Source organism: Notolepis coatsorum (genome assembly GCF_963971535.1).
Source record: "Notolepis coatsorum genome assembly, chromosome: 11".
NCBI classification, from domain to species: domain Eukaryota; kingdom Metazoa; phylum Chordata; class Actinopteri; order Aulopiformes; family Paralepididae; genus Notolepis; species Notolepis coatsorum.
The window spans coordinates 15,323,985-15,340,377 of NC_140175.1; the positions used below are offsets into that span (position 1 = coordinate 15,323,985).

Here is a 16,393-nt window from a genome sequence, read left to right on the forward strand (position 1 = left end):
CCTTCTGAATATCTGCATATCGCCCAGCCCTAGAAAATTAGGCCAAACGGCCATTTTCTGGCGAAGATGCAATCATCTCATCGACGGTGGATGTTCATGCCATGTGTCCTGTTAGTTACAGAGGCTCAGTGAGGATAATAACACTGCTTCCCAACTGTTGACTCTCTGTAACTATCGTCATGCAGATCATAGTCAACTCTTTGATAAAAAGAAAAAAACAGTTAACATAATGACGATTTTTGAAACCCCCAAGAATGTAATGCGATCCAAAAGTAAAAAGGCGTGTGTGTGTATGTATACCTGTGACGGCAACGGCTTCGAGCAGCGCCGATCTCCGGCTACCAGTGAAACCGTAAAGCGTTACCCGATACTCTGTCGACGCCTTCAGGCCGTGGATTCTAGAGCCCGTGGCGTCTCCACCGAGGTGGACCTCCTCCACGTTCCACTTGCCCAGAGTGTCTCTACTCTCTACCGTGTAGCTATCGTAATAGTCTGCCTCCGGCGGCTCCCACGAGAGGCGGAATCCGTCGGACGCTAGGTCCGAGACGGCCAGGGCTCCTAGCTCGTCCCCCCCGCCGGCCCCCTCCCCCGAGAAGGCGGGGGAGGAGGAGTCCGGAGCGTCTAAATAACCGAAGCTAACGATAATATCGTCGTCCAGGCCAGCGGGGCCCCCCGTTAGCTCGGGGATCTCAGAGTCAGCTAAGTAAAACGTGAAAGTGGCTATAAGGAGAAACACAAAGGCACAAAATCAAGATGAAGACGTCATTTGAGTGTACTATAGATATGTGTACATATCATTTGAGTCGTACTACATTATGTGTACATATCATTGTGTTGTCGTAACTCTTGGCAGCGGACTTATTTCCCAAAATCGTCGTCAAAACCCCTGGACTCCTTGGGAGTAATTCTGGATTCCAAGGTCGAATGTTGGAACACATAGTAGGAAATCAGTGCCCAGTGGGAGTGTCGTAAAATAATGAACCGGTGCGTCTGCAGAGCTGAACCCAAGGAAAACAGGGCAGCTCTCTCTCACTCTCTCTGTCGCTTTGACGACTGTGAAAAGCCTTTGGAAACTTCTAGAAGCAACAGCGTGAGCCTATTTAGCCAACTATCACTAGTCTGGACCTCGGTGTGTGAAAGCGAGTGTATGCGTGTGTATATTGATTGTATTGATGACTATAAAATGACACTTGTGTGGTGGTAAATGTTAGTCTGAAAGGCTCTTTCGTAGAGCGCTCATACCCGTGGATGCGGACAGGGAGGCGGGCGCGCTCTTCCTCTGGCCCCTCTCGGCGGTCAGGGTGAAGGTGTAGACCATGCCGGGGGTCAGGTTGGTGACGGCGTAGGTGGTGGCGGCCGCGGGGACCTCCACCTCTTGGCGCCGGCCGTCCCTGGAGACGTACACCAGCCGGTAGAGGCTGATCTTGGCCCGGGGTCTGCGCCACAGCAGCACCAGCGTGGTCTCCGTCGACTCGCTCACCTCCAGGTCTTTGGGCGCGTCGAGGTCTGAGGGAGGTATGAATAAATAAATGAATATTAAATATTTACACACAATTTGTTCCTCACATTTTACCCATTCACTCACACATTCACACATAAGACGGTGGAGGCGACCATGCAAGGCGCCAACCTGCTCATCGGCTTAAATGTCTTGCTCACGGACACTCACGGGAATCGAACTGGGAACCTCCAGATTACCAGACGACTGCTCTACTTCCCTACTGCAAATGTCGCCCCTTTATACCTTTATTCACTTTAAACATGTTCTAAACATTACACCATATTTGATCTATTTATTCTTTAAAGATATTGCACTACCTCTTCTACCCATTTTTTTATTTTGCATTTTACATTTCGTTTTTTGCATTTTGTACATTTTAGTTTTGTGTTTAGTTAGTGTTTGGTCTTTATTCGTTTACTCTTTTACTGTATGAAGCACATTCTCAGGAGGCTCATACAGAAGCAAGCATTTCACTATAATGTACATGTACCTTATGTGACAAATAAAACAACTTGAACTTGAACTATATACTGAATTATGAGTACGACCTACTGTATGTATATGCATTGGGTATATTACCCTATGATCTTACGCATACATGATGTTGTAAGTTATAATGTAAAAGCTTTAGAATATATTCTGAGTATTGTTATGAAACAATACCCCCCCCCATCTGTACACGATTATCATTACTACACTTCTAATACATGAAGATATGGGGGGGGGGGGTATAAGATAAGATTCCTTTATTGATTCGGAAATGTGGGTGTCATAGCAGCGCGGTTGTGGAACCTGATGGCCGCCCGCTGGCAGGAAGGACTGGCCGAGTCTGTGGCTGAACGTGCTCCTCATCTTGGCTATAGCTCCTCATAGAGGGGCTAATGGGAGGGGTCCTCCAGGATAGCAGCCAGCTTCCTTCTCATCCTCCTCTCTGCCACCACCTCTAGTTTGACAAGCTCGACTCCCAACACGGAGCTAGCTTGCTTGTTCAGTTAGTTGGTGTCCCTTTCGAGTTTTGTTTAATTTGTCACGTATAAAGTACATGTACATTACAGTGAAAAGTTAAAAGAATAAAGTCCAAACACTATACAAAATATACAATATACAAACTAAAGTACAACCTGCAAAAAATTAGGTATGGATGTAGTGCAAATCTTTTTGTAATTTTTTTGTTAAAAGTGTTTTAAGTGTCTAAAGTGAATGTTAAAGGTGAGCGTTTGCCCTTATACATGTCTTTATAATTGCGTCATAATGTGTTACTGTGATGACACAGACTTCGTGGAAAGGGTTTTCCAGTAGACCGGCGGGTCCAAAGCAACGCGGTTTGAAAGTAACGACACTGAATGAATGACTCTCCTCGGGAGTTCAAACCCCTCTCCACCTCTTAGCCACCTCATAAATCACTTTTTGACCATTAGGCTCCGCGCCGGAGCGGTTCGGTGTTTGCAGCAAAGGCTTCAGACGGACGGACCGACCACGTGTGTATTTGTACAGGGGGGGTGTGATGGACGGCTGTTTGGACAGCTGGTGGACAGCATCTCTCACCGGTCGCTGCGTTGGTCGTCGCGGGGAGACTCTCCCTCTCCTTCTTCACAGCGGTCACCCCGATGCCGTACTCTGTCCCCGGCTTCAGCCCTGAGAAGCGCGAAGACAGAAGTGTTACTGCAAGGACTGAATGAATGAATGAATGAATGAATGAAAACTTTATTTAACATTGCAGAATGGGTACAATACAGTACGGCTCAATACACACAATTGTTAAGGGGATGCAGACCAGAGAAAGACGTTTGTCTTGTTTACATCAGGGTCCCCCATTTTCAATTCATAGTGACATTTATGACATACACAACATACATGACATTTATGGCATAGGGACATACATGACATACAGGTATATAGTACTGTTACATTTGTGACATATACGATATGCAAATATACAGTACTGTTACCCATAGATCCTAACAGAGATTATATACATGCACCACGCGTTGGAAAGAGCTTCATACCATATCCCTCACTGGCATCTTTTTGTTGTTCGGTTGCCCTTATAATGACCTTTCAGTATTACTAATGTAAACTACTGAGGAGTCGGTCGCAGTCAACCAGCACCTGCTAAGGCGGTCAGGTGTCGTAGCGGAGATTGTGCTCATCACCAATGCAAGAGGCTGCGGTCTCGACTCCCGGAGAGTCAGCATTGCCTTGGCTCGGGCTGATCGCTATACTAACTCGTTTGGCTGAGTTAGGGGGAGGGGAGCCGTGGCGTGGGTGGGTCCTGGGCGTTGAGGACAGCGACCCCTACAGTTCGGTCGGGGCGCCTGCTCAGCAAGGGTAGGATCTGGAGAGAGGTAGTGCGACCTCCCACACGTTACACTCTCCCGGGAAGAACCAGGCTGGCTGCCGGCTGGCTGCACATGCGTCGGAGGAAAGCATGTGACAGTCTCCGGCCTCTCGGACCAACAGTAGGGGAAAGTGCGCAACAACCAGGAAGGGGGTTGGGAATTGGCATAACGACTAACAGTGGGATGGGAGAAAAATCGGAAAAAGAAGGAGGGGGAAAAAGATAATAATAAGCACCTGCTAACAGGTCGGACCCTTTAGCTCAGCTGGTTAGTGCGGCCGCCTGTGGATCCTATGGTCCCAGGTTCAAATCCACTCGGTTACACTGGTGACAGCGGTGGGATCTCACTGCCCTGTGAATCTGTATCCAGGTTCACGTAGCAACGGGGGTGGGATCTCAGTGCCTTAACCCTGGGAAAGTGCACACATGGACGGAAGGATGTGCGAGGACGCCGTTCTTGGGAGAGTCGGTCGCAGTCAACCAGCACTTGCTAACGGGTCTGACCCATTAGCTGGTTAGTGCAGCCGCCTGTGCATCCTATGATCCCAGGTTCAAATCCACTTGGTTACACTAATACTGTAGCACATGATGTAGTGGTTAACACTGTTGCCTCACAGCTAGAAGGTCCTGGGTTCGATTCCCGCTTGGGGACCAGGTTGGCGTGTTGCCAGTTTCCCAGGTGGGGTATCTCCCTGGCCTTCCTGTGTGGAGTTTGCATGTTCTCCCCCCGTGCTCGCAAGGGTTTCCCCTCCCGATAAGATAAACCCAATGGAAAAACATGCACAACAGGTAGCTAATGCTGTCGCCTCCCTGACGAAGACGGGCAGGAGCACTTGGATTGGTCCCCGGGCGCGGTGCACGCTGCAGCCCTTGTCTGCTCCCGGCTGCCCTTGGGGGGGAAGGACGACGGGATGGGAGGTGCAGAGAAACATTTCGTCAGTGACTCAGTGCATGTGAGTGTGTGTGTTCCTGTGGGTCGCCCATCGCATGTGTGTGTGTGTGTGTGTTAATCTGATGACAAATAAAGACTTCTACTTCTACATTTTGGATATGTTTGGATGTACGTTAGTCTCACCGGTGATGGTGGCCTCTGTGGTTCCTGCATAGCCGCTGGGGAACAGCTTCTCGCCGTGGGAACCCCCGGAGATGGGGCTGTACTTCACCCTGTAGTCCTCCACCTCCGCCTCACTGTTGCTCCACTCCAGGCTGATGCTGCCGTCCGTCTGGGAGGTGACCTGCAGGTCTCTGGGGGCGTCCAGGTCTGGAGGAGCAGCATCGTTTCATATCAACACTGACCTTTTACACGCAATTCATACACGTTGACGCTTCACAATCTGTGACCTTTGTTTTATTAGTCATTATATAATCTATGACCTGGGTCTTATTATTTATCACTTTAGTAATCATTTTACAATTGCGTTTTCTTGATTATTTTGTCAATTCTCTGCACATTTTATGTCAATTCTCTGCTCATTTTATGTCAATTCTCTGCTCATTTTATGTCAATTCTCTGCTCATTTCACGTCAATTCTCTGCTCATTTTATGTCAATTCTCTGCAAATGTTATGTCAATTCTCTGCTCATGTTATGCCTGTCAATATTCATGCAAATTTTAGGATCATTGCCTATGTATATTTTATGTCCATTTTTACTGCTATGAAGCGTGGGCTACAATTCTCGTATGAATAAAGTTGATTATTATTACTATTGTTATTACTATGTCATAATGAAGGCCTACCTGTGGTGAAGGTCTCAGTGACCGCTCTGCTGACGCTGCTCGCTCTCCTGGAGGTCAGGGACACCTGGTACTCCGTGTCCGGGCTCAGGCTGACCAGGCTGTACTGCGTGTCCACGGCGGGCAGCTTCACGCTGGTGCTGTTGGCCTCCTCGGAGGAGTTGGAGCTGGGCCCGTAGGTCAAGGTGACGCCGTCCACCTGAGCCAGCGGCGGCAGCCAGGCGAGCCGAGCGGAGGAGTCCGTCACGTCCTTCACCTCCACCTGCCGGGGTCCGTCGATCCCTGTGAATAATAAATTAATATAAATATTTACACGCAATTTTGTTCCTCACATTTTTACCCATTCACTCACACGTTCAACCTGCTCCTCTGTTAGGGGTTAAATGTCTTGCTCACGGACACTTCGACACGCTGCCCGGGAGGAGCGGGAATCGAACCGGGAACCTCCGGATTACCAGACGACTGCTCTACCTCCCGAGCAAATGTCGCCCCTTTATATACCTTTAACAAGTTTCAAGTTTCAAGTTTCTTTAATAGTTGTCATACAGAAGTACAGAATACTTTTGTACAAAATGCTTCTTACTGTTGCGCTCCAGAGACTGTGCATGACAAGATAAGTATGAAATAAAAACATAGTAAAAATTAGAAGAAAAAAAAGAGGTCACAGTGTTCAGTTTAGACATATGTACAATGTTCGTAGACGTAGTTACCATACAATATACAATACTGTGCAGTGTACTAATATACAATACTATATAGTGCAAGGCATGAATGGACGAGGTGCAGTTTAGGTACAATTCACAGTAGGTGTACGAGTTGTAGTGCAAATCCTTTATCAATAAATATAAAGTGTAAGTGTGTTTGTGTGATCTAAAGTGTGGAGAGTGGGTGCTGCAGTGTGTTGTTTGTTTGAGTGAGTGTGTGTGTGCGTGTGGGTGTGTGTGCTGTGTGCATTTGATGGTTGTTGCATAGTGATTATTGTTCGTTTAGCGATTATTGTTCGTTTAGCAGCCTGATGGCCTGGGGATAGAAGCTCCTTCTGAGTCTTTCTGTGCTCGCCATAAGACTCCGGTATCGCTTGCCTGACGGCAGCAGTTCAAAGAGGCAGTTGTTCGGGTGGCTCGAGTCCTTAATAATTCTCTTAGCCTTCCCCTTGCACCGCTTGTTGTAAATGTTCTGGAGGGTGGGAAGCCCCCCTCTAATTGTGCGTTCGGCTGAACGTGTCACTCTTTGTAGTCTGCTACGGTCTTGTGCAGTGCTATTCCCAAACCAGGAGGTGATGTTGCCGGTCAGGATGCTCTCTATTGTACATGAGTAGAAGTTCCTAAGGATCTTCTGACTGACTTGGAACTTCCTTAGGCGCCTGAGGAAGTAGAGGCGTTGTCGTGCCTTCTTCACAACACTGTCAATGTGTGTGGTCCATGTCAAGTCCTCGGATATGTGGGCTCCGAGGTACTTGAAACTGTTCACTCTCTCAACTGGTGCCCCGTCGATGCTGAGGGGGCTGTAGTCCTTGACCCCCGACCTCCTGAAGTCCACAATCATCTCTTTTGTTTTGCTGACGTTCAGGGAGAGGCAGTTCTCCTGACACCACTGTGACAGGTTCTCTACCTCTTCCAGGTAGGCCCTTTCGTCGTTGGCAGAGATCAGGCCCACCACTACTGTGTCATCAGCAAATTTGATGATGGTGTTGTTGTTCCGCTGTGCTACGCAGTCATGTGTGTACAGGGAGTAGAGGAGGGGGCTCAGAACACAGCCCTGGGGGGCCCCTATGTTGAGCGTGATGGATGAGGAGGTGCAGTTGCCGGCTCTTACCACCTGGGGTCTGCCCGTCAGGAAGTCCAGGACCCACTGGCACAGGTCATAGTTCAAGCCCAGGTCCCTGAGCTTGGCTATGAGTTTGGAGGGGACTATGGTATTGAATGCTGAGCTGTAGTCGATGAACAGCATTCTCACATAGTTCCCCTTCCTCTTGTCCAGATGTGATGCTGCTGTGTGCAGCACATGGGCTATGGCGTCCTCCGTGGACCTGTTGGGGCGATATGCAAATTGCAGAGGGTCCAGGTTGATGGGGAGGGAGGAACAGATGTAGCCCTTCACTAGCTTCTCAAAGCACTTCATGGCTATGGAGGTGAGGGCTACAGGGCGGTAGTCGTTGAGGCAAGCGGGCGTAGATTTTTTGGGTACAGGGATGATGGTGGACTTCTTCAGACAGGTGGGGATGACGGCCTGTTCCAAGGACAGGTTGAAGATGTCAGTGAATACCGGGGCCAGTTGGTCGGCACAGACTTTTAGGACGCGGCCGGGGATGCCGTCCGGTCCTGCTGCCTTCCTGATATCCACTTTTTTAAAGATCCGTCTCACCTCATGCTCTGTTACCCTGAACACTGAGTCTCCATCAGCAGACCCCCCCCCCCCCATTGCCGTGGTTTGTAGGCTGGTGTTGTTATTCACAGCCTCAAACCTCGCATAGAAGGAGTTGAGATCATTTGCTAAGGAGATGTCACTGTTCAGTTTGAGGGGGGTTCCTTTGTAGTCTGTCATTGTTCTGAGGCCCTGCCACATGCCTCTAGAGTCAGCCTGTTCAAACTGAAGTTCAACTTTATCCCTGTAACGCCGTTTTGCCTCTATTACTGCTCTCCTGACGTTGTATCTTGCCATCTTGTGTTCTTCCATGTTGCCTGTCACCAGCCCGGTGTTGTATGCTGATGTGCGCACTTTCAGAGCCTCACGGACGGATTTGTCTACCCAGGGCTTTTGGTTTGGGTAGATATTAATTTTGGTGGTGGGGATTATTACTTCTACCTGAGTACAGACATAGTCAATCACCGTTTCGGTGTATTCGTTAATATTGGCTGTGTTATCACGGAGTACACTCCATTCTGTGCTTCCCAGCACTGCTTGGAGTGACTCTACTGACGTCACGGTCCAACGCTTAACCTCTCGCGAGACCACCGGCGTTCGCTTGAGACACTGTTTGTACTTAGGCAAAAGAAAAATTGCGGCGTGATCGCTTTTACCGAATGGACTAAGAGCCTGTGACTTGTACCCATTCTTAAATTGCGAGTATACATGGTCTAATATGTTCTCGCCTCTGGTGGGACAGGTCACATGCTGATAGAAATTCGGCAGCACCTTTTTAAGACGCGCGCTGTTGAAATCCCCCAAGACCAAAATGGCCGCGTCAACGTTAGCTGCCTGGAGTTTGTTTACCTCGTCGTGAAGTTTTGAAAGTGCGACCTCAGTGTTCGCGTGTGGTGGAATGTACACTCCGATGAGGATGATGGACGTTAACTCTCTTGGGAGGAAGAAGGGTCGACATTTTATCGTGATAAACTCCAGGTCTGGGGAGCAGTGGTTAGACATTCATTTTAAACATTTTCTAAACATTACACCATGTTTGATCTATTTATTCTTAAAAGATATTGCACTACCTCTTCTACCTAATTTTTGCATTTAGCATTTTGTACATTTTGGTTTTGTGTTTAGTTAGTGTTTGGTCTTCATTCGTTTACTCTTTTACTGTATGAAGCACATTCTCAGGGGGCTCACACAGAGGCAAGTGTAATGTACATGTACATTATATGTGACAAATAAAACAAAACTTGAACTATACTGAATTATGGGTATGACCTACTGTATGTATATGAATGAATGTGAGGATAGTCAAGATGACGGAGGGGGTTAGACAGGAAACGTGCATAGAGCTGGGGTTCTGGAACTGTTTTAGGGATGGGCACGTCTAATAGTCGTTAAATTATAAAAAAGATTATTGCGGGGCAGCTGGGTGGCTCAGCGGACATTGCGCTCGTCACCAACGCAAGAGACACCGGGTTCAACTCCGGCTATCGGCGTTGCCTCCGGCTTGGGCCGGCCGTCATACTAACTCAATTGGCAGAGTTAGCGGGTGGGAAGTCGATGGGTGGTAATCTGGACGTTGTGGACAGCGACTCCTACAAGTCGGTTGGGGGACGCCTGCACAGCAGAGACAGGAAAATGGCGGGGGTAGTGTGAGCCTCCCACACGTTACACCAGCGCCGAATGAGAGTCCACGCTGGCAGGTGAAAAGATGTGACAGGCTGCCTCCACATGTATCGGAGGGGGCATGTGATGCAAGGCTTCTATCCTCCCTACAACCGACCAGTGGGGGGCATATGCGAGCAACGTTCAAGACATGGGAGGGGAGAATTGGCACGGCTAAATGGGGGATGGGAGAAAAAATTTAAAAAGAGAAGAAAAAGTGGATACAAAAAAAAAATTATTGCGAATATCGTTTTGTCTCAGAAATATATATTTTCCCTTGTTTTTACCGGCAAGTACACTGTATAGTCTATTGAGAGGGGACCTTGTTAACCGTTACTGAACAGCATGCTGGGTACAGCTCGCTAGCTAGCCAGGTAGCATAACAGTCTGTTAACAGCTGGGAGAACAGAAAAGAAAGATGAAGAAAGAGAGACCGGAGATGTTACATGGTAGCAACGTTTTGTACGTTTGCCATGTTGTTTGACTAAGCTCACACATGTCAACCATCAGTGATATAACGTTCAGAATGAATGCTTTTGTTCCCAGAAATACGCTAGCTTGGTCCGCTAGTGTTAGCTGTTAGCAATGACAGTAGCCGGCTAGCTTGCTTATTGGATTATCTCACGTTCGCTATTAAGTAAAAACAAAACTATGTCATCGTGGAAGCTCAGACTTTTCGAGCATCAACGATGCAACTTTCGGAATGAATGCTTTCGTTCCTGGAAATAACGTTAGCCTGCTGCGACTCGCAAATATCTGGCTGTTAGCAATGACAGCAGCCAGCTAGCTAGCTTATTTGATTATCTCTCATTCGCTATTAGGTACAAACTAAATATGTTGAGGGGGGGGGGGGGGGGGGGGGGGGTGCTGTGGATCCTATGGTCCCAGGTTAAAATCCATTCGGGCTACATTGGTAACAGCGGTGCGCTTACCATCTTCTCCAGAGTCAGACAAGAAGATAGATACCAATGTCCTCTCTGTGCGTTCAGTAGAAAGCTAGCCTAGCTTAGCACAAATTAATGGAAGCGGACACGGATCAGCTAGACTAGCTGTTGGCCAAAAACACCCCTCCCGGAGTTTTAAGCTAGTCCGGCTGATCCGTATCTACTTCCATTCATTTGTGCTAAGCTCGGCTAGCTTTCTACTGAATTTCTACTAGGCTAGCTTGCAGCTGGATAGCTTTCTACTGAACGCACAGAGAGGACAGTATCTATCTTCTTGTCTGACTCTGGAGAAGCGCATTTCCCACAATTCCTTTAAAGATACCCGACCAATGGTATTTTCTCTAACCACTTCAAATCAGCTAATGAATCAAATCAAATGTATTTGTATCGCCCGCGATCACATGGAATAGCCCCCATGGGCTGTACAAGTCAAGAAGAAACATCACAATAGATCCAGAACAAAAACCACCATAAAATCCAAAAAGTGACACTCCCAGACGTTCCCCAATGAAGATAAGGAACGACTCACTAAAAACCTAGCAATAGGGGGAAAAAAAGCACCACAGGCGGCGTGGAGGAGAGACACCTCAGATGGGCTGTTCAAAGGGGGGATCCCCCAACTGGATATCCGTGATAATATAGTGTTGCAATGGATGATAGATGGATGGAGAATAGAACAGGCAAATAATTGGTATGAATGTACATGTAATGTAAAATAAATAGAGCTAAGAACAACAACAAAATTATGAATAGGAATAAACAAACAAACAACACTACTCACGAGCCAAGGCATAGGTGCCCAGCATCAGCAGAAGGCAGAGCTTGGTTCCCCCCATGATGGGTTTGAATAAGCTCCGGAAGTCTGTGGATAGGAGTCCTTGTGTTAGCGAAGACTGTTGTCGAGGCTTTTATACTTCTCACATCTTACTGCACGAGTACAATGGGAGATGCTAATGTGTTGATTTCCAGTCTAAGCAGTCCTTGTGGCAGGCCAAAGCCAAAGGTGAAAGTCCAAAGGTGAAGCGTTTCACAAACCCTCGCAAAGACGACGGTGTCTCTGTCAGCACTGGACGTGATGAGCCTCTCTGATTGCATTCGATTATCTGTTGTTTTCCTACATGGATCATTTTGGGGTTTTGTTTTTGAGAGCTGTGAGGAAGATTTAGTTTAAATGGAGTTCTTGTGGCTTAGTTCTGACTCAAGTGAAATGATGTGTGCTTTTTAACATAACAATCTCATGGGTGCTTTTATCTAAGTGATGTATACTCATATTATATAGGGAATATACTAAGTAATATATTTTGATCAACTATCTTTGACTGCTTGCTCTAGCCTGCCTGTAATACCACTGAGGCATAATTTGAACAAATATATACATACAATTTATATTCAACTTTTTTTGTTTTATTTTTACAGACAATGCACATCAATGTACATTTCTGCACAGTAAATGTGCCAGTGTTAGTGTAACTGAGGGGTACAATTCCCTGACTGTATTGAGAGTATGTATCATTAAACCACTACTTAGTTATGTACTTTAATTACTGGCCATACAGTACACGGTATATCTGGTGAACACCCACACAAGAATACGGCTTGACAAAGAAAGTTCTATTTAGAGGTATTTATTATTAGAGCAGCAACGATAGGTTACAGAATGAGAATTATTGGTCGCGCTTGTAAGGCGAAGAACACTTAAGTAAGTCAAGAGCATAAGTCCATGAGCATAATAAGATGGGTATAACTGACGCCACCTGTAGCATAAGAATTACATAAGGCACACTCGTAGTCAGCTGGAGATACTAAGGGGGTTCCCTCCGGTTGTAAGCCAGCAGGGGAGAGGAATGTTCGGGAGCAAAGTCTGGATCAACGAGGAATAACGAGGCTCCAGATACAGGAGCCAGTGCAGTAATCCCTTGGTCCGTAGACAAAGCAACAGCTATACTCCAGTATGCACGTCAGCATGGATGAAAGCTAGCCAGCCTCTGTGGGTCCTAGAGGCGGGCTCGATGGTGCTCATCACAGGGTAGATCCCACACAGCAGTGGGGTAGACAGTTCTCTGCTCCAGCAGCCACAGTACCAAAGCAATATAATCCAGCCGGAAAAGGCTCTGCATTCGTCGGTGTAGGTTCTCCGGTGTACATATCCAACGGTTCTCGTCTAGGACTCCTCGGATGGCGGCGCGAGTTAGGCCGCCCAGCCTGGATAAGTGCACTAGCTAGAGTACGACGAACCGGTGGTAATGATGGTCACTGTAGAACGGTAGCCGCACGATACACTATAAATAATAGACTATTACTTTACAATAGAATAAGTCGAACTCGACGATACAGCGTTAAACTCTGACACTTTAGCTATCTATTCGCACGCGGTTCTCAAGGCTCTATTTAGGGGCAAAGAGGCCCACTTCACGGCACGTTGTATCGTGGTGAAGGCTTCAACGTTTTGGTCTAAGTGCTTCTGTATCCACCTGCGACGTATTTATACGTAAGGTGAATAATCTAGTGCCAACCTCAGTTCTGTCTCGTATTACTGCGCAAACCTGGACATGTTGAGACATGTCTTGACGGTGGCTTTGAACTTGCCATTGGGGGTATGGCCGTTGGCGCCTAGGGGTCGCTGTCCAATAGGAGAACGAATATTATGGTCTGGCCTGTACCTAGGTAAAGGGATATTCCGTGTATATATACAAAGAATATACAAGGGATATCAGACGATATACAAATACTATACAATATATCTCAAGTAATAAATATATATATTCGGTTTAATCTGACCCTTTGTATATTTGTAAACATTTTTAACTCCTTCACTTTCACTTTAAAATTTGTAACGGTTAACCGTCTGTAGTGTGGTAGTGAAAGGGTTAACCTTCTGTAGTGTGGTAGTGAAAGGTTAACCTTCTGTAGTGTGGTAGTGAAATGGTTAACCTTCTGTAGTGTGGTAGTGAAAGGTTAACCTTCTGTAGTGTGGTAGTGAAAGGTTAACCTTCTGTAGTGTGGTAGTGAAAGGTTAACTTTCTGTAGTGTGGTAGTGAAAGGTTAACCTTCTGTGGTGTGGTAGTGAAAGGTTAACCTTCTGTAGTGTGGTAGTGAAAGGTTAACCTTCTGTAGTGTGGTAGTGAAAGGGTTAACCTTCTGTAGTGTGGTAGTGAAAGGGTTAACCTTCTGTAGTGGTAGTGAAAGATTAACCTTCTGTAGTGTGGTAGTGAAAGGTTAACCTTCTGTAGTGTGGTAGTGAAAGGTTAACCTTCTGTAGTGTGGTAGTGAAAGGGTTAACCTTCTGTAGTGTGGTAGTGAAAGGTTAACTGCCGGCAGCTGGGGAAGCTGCCAGCGATGACAGGGCGGAGCAACGAGCGGAGCCAGAACCAGTGTTGCGAGTCGATGTAAAATGAATTAGGTATATTGTTAGTAAGTTAGCCATGTAATAAGCGGGATAATGTATAGCTATACTCGATCATTGTCGCAAAATAATTGACCTTCACTGACGTTTAAAACACCTCGCCGAGGCGGCTCGGTATTTTAAACTCCGTGTCGGTCAATTATTTTGCGACAATGACCTCGTAGCTATACATTATCCCTTACGTAGTGTGGTAGTGAAAAGTTAACCTTCTGTAGTGTGGTAGTGAAAAGTTAACATTATGTAGTGTGGTAGTGAAAGGTTATCCTTCTGTAGTGTGGTAGTGAAAGGTTAACCTTCTGTAGTGTGGTAGTGAAAGGTTAACCTTCTGTAGTGTGGTAGATGGTAGTGAAAGGTTAACCTTCTGTAGTGTGGTAGTGAAAGGGTTAACCTTCTGTAGTGTGGTAGTGAAAGGTTAACATTCTGTAGTGTGGTAGTGAAAGGTTAACCTTCTGTAGTGTGGTAGTGAAAGGGTTAACCTTCTGTAGTGTGGTAGTGAAAGGGTTAACCTTCTGTAGTGGTAGTGAAAGGTTAACCTTCTGTAGTGTGGTAGTGAAAGGTTAACCTTCTGTAGTGTGGTAGTGAAAGGTTAACCTTCTGTAGTGTGGTAGTGAAAGGGTTAACCTTCTGTAGTGTGGTAGTGAAAGGTTAACCTTCTGTAGTGTGGTAGTGAAAGGTTAACCTTCTGTAGTGTGGTAGTGAAAGCGTTAACCGTCTGTACAATACCCATTTCAGAAATGGATATAAGAAAATCAGCCACCCAAGGTTGCACATTGAATGGTATAAGTTCAGAATTTTGGACACTTCGCTGTACTTCCTTTCATCCATTATATATATATTTTTAATTATCTTTTTCCCCCTCCTTTTTCCGTTTTTCTCCCCTCCCAATGTTAGTCGTTATGCCAATTCCCAGTCCCCTTCCTGGTCGTTGCGCACTCTACCCCTATCGTCGGTCTGGGAGGGCGGAGACTATCAGATGCTTCCTCCGACACATGTGTAGCCAGCCCACCACTTCATTTCACCTGGCAGCGCGGACTCTCATTGGGAGAGTAACGTGTGGAAGGTCACACTACCTCTCCCAGATCCTTCCCTTGCTGTGCAGGCGCCCCGACCGAACTGTAGGAGTCGCTGTCCACAACGACCCAGACCCACCCTCGCCGGCTTCCCTCCCGCTAACACTGCCAATTGTGTTAGTATGACAGCCGGCCAGGCCGGAAGCAACGCTGACAGCTGGATTCGATACCAGTATCTCTTGTGTTGGTGACGAGCGCCTTGTCCAGCCGCCTTCCTTTCATCCATTATTGTCGGGTATCCAGTATGAATATTGACAACACCATTGGCAAGTAGGAAATAGAATACAAAAATAATTCTGAACTTACCATTTAAAATACAAACATGGTTGGCTAACCTTTCACCTACAGAGGAAATAATCTATGAAAAACCCCTTGATTAGTATTACAACAGAAGTGAACTCAGTTGACGTAACGACCTACAGTGAGAAGATAAGTGAAGTTGCATAAGAGCAATGGGAGGTTTGAGGACCATAATTATCTAAGGAATATACTGTATGTCATTGGGGCTGGAGCAAAGGGCCATAAATGGTAGTCATAATGATTCTACTGAGAGGGCATACATACCCTCATCTTGCACCTTGTTGCCCATATGTCCAGAGTTAATTATATTGTTATATTGTTTACACTGCCTTTTATTTATTCTATTTTTATTTTTACTTCTCCACTGTACTGTACTTCTGTCTGTACTATAATTATATGACCTGTACCACCCAAGGTTGCACATTGAATGGTATAAGTTCAGAATTTTGGACACTTCGCTGTACTTCCTTTCATCCATTATATATATATTTTTAATTATCTTTTTCCCCCTCCTTTTTCCGTTTTTCTCCCCTCCCAATGTTAGTCGTTATGCCAATTCCCAGTCCCCTTCCTGGTCGTTGCGCACTCTACCCCTATCGTCGGTCTGGGAGGGCGGAGACTATCAGATGCTTCCTCCGACACATGTGTAGCCAGCCCACCACTTCATTTCACCTGGCAGCGCGGACTCTCATTGGGAGAGTAACGTGTGGAAGGTCACACTACCTCTCCCAGATCCTTCCCTTGCTGTGCAGGCGCCCCGACCGAACTGTAGGAGTCGCTGTCCACAACGACCCAGACCCACCCTCGCCGGCTTCCCTCCCGCTAACACTGCCAATTGTGTTAGTATGACAGCCGGCCAGGCCGGAAGCAACGCTGACAGCTGGATTCGATACCAGTATCTCTTGTGTTGGTGACGAGCGCCTTGTCCAGCCGCCTTCCTTTCATCCATTATTGTCGGGTATCCAGTATGAATATTGACAACACCATTGGCAAGTAGGAAATAGAATACAAAAATAATTCTGAACTTACCATTTAAAATACAAACATGGTTGGCTAACCTTTCACCTACAGAGGAAATA

The 16,393-nt window shown here is 46.6% G+C and overlaps 1 protein-coding gene across 1 annotated transcript in view; it reads right to left on the minus strand.

Moving 5' to 3' along the window:
• The window catches only part of tnca (tenascin Ca), a 101,948-nt gene that overhangs the window by 41,891 nt on the left and 43,664 nt on the right, over positions 1-16,393 (minus strand). The window contains exons 7-10 of the mRNA XM_084325396.1: positions 5,578-5,856; positions 4,915-5,100; positions 3,047-3,136; positions 1,243-1,506 (exon numbers count right to left, since the gene is read on the minus strand). Coding sequence (XP_084181522.1) covers positions 1,243-1,506; positions 3,047-3,136; positions 4,915-5,100; positions 5,578-5,856 — 819 coding nt within the window. The remainder of the gene's footprint in view (positions 1-1,242; positions 1,507-3,046; positions 3,137-4,914; positions 5,101-5,577; positions 5,857-16,393) is intronic.